This window comes from Epinephelus moara, chromosome 20 (assembly GCF_006386435.1).
Source record: "Epinephelus moara isolate mb chromosome 20, YSFRI_EMoa_1.0, whole genome shotgun sequence".
NCBI lineage: Eukaryota > Metazoa > Chordata > Actinopteri > Perciformes > Serranidae > Epinephelus > Epinephelus moara.
In genome coordinates, this window is record NC_065525.1 from 26092761 (window position 1) to 26098284 (window position 5524).

Genomic DNA, 5524 nt, shown 5'->3' on the forward strand with positions numbered 1-5524 from the left:
AGGGCTGACACATAGAGACAGACAACCATTCACACTCACATACACACCTACGGACAATTTAGAGTCACCAGTTAACCTGCATGTCTTTGGACTGTGGGAGGAAGCCGGAGTACCCAGAGAAAACCCACGCTGACATGGGGAGAACATGCAAACTCCACACAGAAGGGCTCCACCGTGCCGCCCTATCCAGGGTGTACCCCGCCTCTCGTCCAATATCAGCTGGTATAGGCTCCTGCCTCCCTCATGACCCCATCAGGACAAGCAGTTACAGGAAATGAATGGATGAATGTAAACTATTCATATTGTTGTCTAATTACTAAGCAGCTAGCTCAGTAAATTCATACATTTCATTTGGCGCCAAAGGTTAAAGGTCAAAAGACAGATAGGCATCATTTAAATGCTGTGTTCATGCATACCATTCATCAGCCCAGTCATGCAGATTTTTTAATAATAATAATATTAATCAATTTTTTACACCATATTCCTCCGAAGTCATATAGAGTCAGATGTGTTGCATTTACATATATTTGTGTAAACAATTCAGTAGTTGAATTGTTGTCTCACCTGATGCACATAATGTATGTGTGTCTTTTTCATTCCTCAGGAGTGGATGAACAGACCATCATTGACATACTGACGAAGCGGACCTACGCACAAAGGAGAGAGATCGCTTTTGCATATGAAAGAAGGACAAAGAAGGTACAGTAGGCCTTGAGAGACAATCCAAAATTCTTCACAGCTCTATATTTTGGTGGCCCTTAACGGTAAGGGTCACATTCAGGTAACGCTGTTGTATTTTTAGGACATGATCTCAGCCCTGAAGGGAGCGCTGTCTGGCTCTCTGGAAACGGTGATCCTCGGACTGATGAAGAGCACGACCCAGTACGATGCCTCAGTGATCAGAGGATCTATCAAGGTAAAGGACACAGATTGCATCAGTGGTACTCAAACACAGTGGATTCAATGGAAGGGTTACACTGCCCTCTACTGGACAAATGACAACATTTTATTTTTTTTGCTACACCCTGATCAAAGTTCTAATTGTGTGTATCTTAAAGGGCCATGTAAAAAAAGTGGTTAAGATCTCTGTCTCTTTCAGGGCTTGGGAACAGATGAAGAAACACTGATTGAGGTTTTGTGCTCACGCAGCAATACCGAGCTGGTGGAGATCAAGAAGGTCTACAAGGAGTGTAAGTCCAAAACACCCCAGGTGTTCATATAAAGGGCTGGAAATGCACTGTAATATTTAATGCCTTGCGTATAGGTTGTTGTGCTGTCTGCTTTTCATGCACCATTACACTCTTGTACAACCTGTGCTCTTTTTGTCCATCAAAACTAAACGCCTAAAAACATATTATTTTCCGCAGTGTTCAAGATTGACCTGGAGAGAGACGTGAAAGGTGACACCTCTGGGAACTTCGCCAAGCTGCTCTTGGCTCTGGTGGAGGTGAGATTTGTTCGTGCCCGTCTTTATGACTTACAGCACAAGTTGTACAAGTGCTGTTGAAACTGACCTGAGTCGTGTCTTATTTGTGCACAGACAAAGAGAGCAGACCCGTCAGCCATCGTAGACTATGAAAGGATTGATCAAGATGCCAGAGTAAGTTGCCCATTTTCACTTTGTCTTAATGAAGTGTAAATCAATTTAAAAACTGTTATTAAATTCAATATTCAATACCACATGCAGATTTTGAGTTCTTTGACTAAAAATAATCCACCAAAACCCTGGATAATTGGGTAAAACTTTGTGCAGTTGGTAATTTTGTGCACAATAGATAGTTTTGGTTCCTTCATATTCAAAAGGAGTGACACGTCTTATGGATGGATTACTGAACGGACCTATCAGGCACAGGCCCTCTTTGGCCTTTACCTGCAAAATGTTACTCAAATTAACACGAACTGACCACAAAGATACTCAAAAAGACCACAAAGAGATGCAAAGGAACTGCAAACAGACACTAAATAACTAAAAAGTGGCAAAACAACCACAAAATTACCGCAAGGAGACACATGACCGCACACAAAATTTCAACAAAGACTACAGAGAGACACAAAACAACAATCACAACATAGGCTGTGTGTCTTGCTTGTATGTAGGAGAGGAGGTGGGGCCTTTTGCACATCTGTGCCCAGGGGCCTGTTGTCTCAAAACCCACCTATGACACATCTCTCATGCCACAAAGTGTAAAGTATGGCAGTGTTTATTGGTCTTGATTCAACACAGGCACTCTTTGAGGCCGGCGTAAATATGAAAGGAACTGATGTGCCGACCTGGATCTCCATCATGACTGAGAGGAGCGTACCCCACCTGCAAAAAGGTAAGACGCCCTGTTTTCTTTTGGTATAATTATGACATAAGTGTTCATTTTTAAAAACAATTTTTAAAACAGTTAGCTAATCCTTTTTCTCTGCTTGTCAGTGTTTCAGAGGTACAAGAGTTACAGCCCCTACGACATGCAGGAGAGCATTGTGAAGGAAGTTAAAGGAGACTTGCAGAGATCCTTCCTGGTGTTAGGTACACAGATCTTTCATCAGTAATTCATATTATTAATACATTAGAGCCTATTTATTTATTATCTGAAGTCAATATTCACCCTGTAGGCGAGGTTTTGTTGTAAGAATCACTTTTAAATTAACAAAAGAAACTCATCTGTCAAACTCAAGACGTGTTATTATGGATATTTATTCTGTTTTTCTTTTATTCCAGTTAAGTGCTTTGAAAACAAACAGCTGTACTTTGCCAGCAGACTGCACGAAGCCATGAAGGTAGTAACAGTGCCGTTCTCTTTCTTCTTGTTGAAATGTGGCTATTTTGAGGGCCAGACTTTTCTTTTTTCTTTCTTTCTTTCTGTCTTTTTTTTCTGGAACAAATGTAAGAAGTACATCTGCTTGTGAAAGTGCAATTTCGCTGCAGGAACCCAGAATCCAAAGTTGGCAGAAGTTATCTTACAGCAGCGTTGCATCAGCTGCCGGAGTTAAGTTTAAAGCATGCACAACTAAAAGTAAGTGCTGACTTGTGCTTGTCTGCTCAGAGTAAAGGAGCCAAAGAGAAGATAGTGACCAGGATTATTGTGTCACGCTGCGAGGTGGACCTCAAGAAGATCTGCTCTGAATACAAGGCCAACTTTGGAGAGTCTGTGCAGAAGACTATTATGGTAAGTGAATTATAAAGGCTGCCCCCTGGCCTATTACTGATGTAAAGTAAGGCTTGTTCTGTCATGCAGCTCCTCTAACCTGCTCTGTTTCTGCAGGAACACACCAAAGGAGACTACCAGAAGGTGCTGCTCAGCCTCTGTGGACCAGAGGAGTAAAAAGGAATCATCAGTATGAGAAGGGCCACACTTTGCACCACGAGGAAGGTGGGCTTACTAGTATCACTCTTGGAACCAAAAGCCCATCCTACTTTATCTGCACATATTTGAATGCAACAATCAATGAGACGCATTAATCTTTTTGATACATGAAGAATCTGTAATACAGCTTACTTTTGTTATACCAAAACGGCAATTAAAGTTACTTTGTTGGAGTTTTGTTGCTCACATTTCTCACATCCTTCCTAGTGTGCTCTGACTTGATGTTTACATAGATTACCATTAGAGGGCGCTAAAGGCGCATTAAAAGCAAGTGCAGGCTGCTCCATCTCTTCTGTGTCTCAGGCCTTATAATATCATAACTGCTAAAGAAATGCAGAGATCTTAAATTTTGAAATATAAGGAGGTATTTGATCTTTTATGACATTTTTACATTCCAGTATCATCATTTTCCCTCATTATTAAAAGTAGGAAATTATTTAAAAACAGCTATTCAGAGGACATTTTATTTGCATAAGGGAAAGGGATGAAAATGTTACTATCATGCAGCTTGTGAAATTTAAAAATCCTAAAAAATGATTGTGTCTTATTCAAAACTCAAGCTGCACAAACATGAAGATTTCTGATTTTGTGAAAACACGGTGATGTGTAAGAAACACAGCATCTTTTCATACAAAGAATTATGATAAAAAATATCCCTCATTCAACACTATGTGGTTCCGTCAAGATGATTTAATCATTAGTGTGTTTTTCCGTGTTTGTTTGGTGCTAATATTTTAATTAAAAATGTTAATTTTACCTCCGGCAAAGATGATTTGCATAGCACTAAACAAGCTTCTATACAGTGTGTTTCTGCTGTTTAGTTTGTGGTCTCTCAGGATGAAATAACCACCACAGTGTTGTCAAGGCATTTCTACTGAAGTATAAGAAAAAATGGCCCCAAAAGGCAAGATCAGTACTGCTGAACACAGCGATGAGGAAAAGGATGTGAGGGGAAAGCGCGCGGACTTAATAATCTAATGAAAACAAAACGGTGGCTCAAATATGATAGAAGATCGTCTGTTATTGTGAGAGAACCTGCCTGATAAAATAATGCTTCTGTCTAATATTTTCACTGGTTGAGCAGCTGAGGAGAGAAATGGCTTCCGATTTTAACAAGGCGCTGGATTTATGATCATTTTGTAATAATATTGATGAGAACATTAGCCCTTTGTGATGGTTTATGTTTATAGGCAATAAAAAAATAAAATATAGTGTAAAGTAAGGTAAAACAGTATTTTGCAAAGCAGGGGAGTGAGATTTATGCACGAACCTGGTGACAGATTAATCTCTGCATCATAAAGAGGAAAGTACCACCATATTTTTCCCTTTTTTTATATAGATGTACAACATGCTGTTCTGTTCAAGGCCAGCCCATAGGGACCTCCAGCAAACCCAAGGGGAACTCTCTTCTCAATTGAAACGATGCAATTTACTGTCCCAAACGCTGGCACTTCATCATTCAGAGGACTTTAACCCCATGAATGTCAAACACAGAGCATGCTGGGAAGGAGATGGAATACCTCGCATTACCATAACAACTAGAGCCAAATGACAAGCACTCTGGAGCCTAAAAGGTGAAGAATAACACCAGATAATCACCTAATAACGTTTGAATTTGAAAGGAATTTTCTGATTACGTTACGTTTAAATACTTTTTTTTAGATAATCAAAGACACTGATAAGGAAGCAGTGGCCATCCCCAGCTGCCACGCTGTATCATGGTGGTTTTACCCTGAAAGGTCAGGCATATCCTGTTCCTTTTTTCAATACTTGTCCCAGTTAGGCTGAACATGTGGAGAGCTCCCCCCGTTCACCTCAGAGACAAAGCCCAGGCAGCGCTGCAGGCATCCAGCAGCATTAAAGTTTCACAGTACAGCTGTAGAGCTGCTGCCGGCCCGCCAGACATACCAACTGCACGTTGGGAAGGTATTAGTTTGTGCTTTTTATTAATTCATCGCATTGAACAGAACTTGCAACTCAGAGAACCGACAGCTTCCTAACGTTCCTTCTCATCTCCCTCCTTGACACATCTGAACCCGGCTCAGAATTTTTGTGCAGAGCACCAAAGGGTGTTTAATTATAGAGTAGTAGGCCACCAAGGTCTGCTTTTAATTGTGTGCATCTGTGTGTGTTTGTGTGCGTGTGTGCCTGCAGCTCTATAGGTCGCAGGC

At 40.8% G+C, this 5524-nt stretch overlaps 1 protein-coding gene across 1 annotated transcript in view; it reads left to right on the forward strand.

The window, feature by feature from the left end:
* The window catches only part of LOC126408480 (annexin A2-like), a 5988-nt gene extending 2462 nt beyond the window's left edge, over nt 1-3526 (forward strand). Inside the window, exons 4-13 of the mRNA XM_050074041.1 lie at nt 605-699; nt 803-916; nt 1100-1190; nt 1368-1447; nt 1541-1600; nt 2225-2318; nt 2420-2515; nt 2708-2766; nt 3033-3155; nt 3252-3526. Of these exons, the coding sequence (XP_049929998.1) occupies nt 605-699; nt 803-916; nt 1100-1190; nt 1368-1447; nt 1541-1600; nt 2225-2318; nt 2420-2515; nt 2708-2766; nt 3033-3155; nt 3252-3311 (872 nt within the window). The 3' untranslated portion in view covers nt 3312-3526. The remainder of the gene's footprint in view (nt 1-604; nt 700-802; nt 917-1099; nt 1191-1367; nt 1448-1540; nt 1601-2224; nt 2319-2419; nt 2516-2707; nt 2767-3032; nt 3156-3251) is intronic.
* Nucleotides 3527-5524: the final 1998 nt, after the last annotated feature.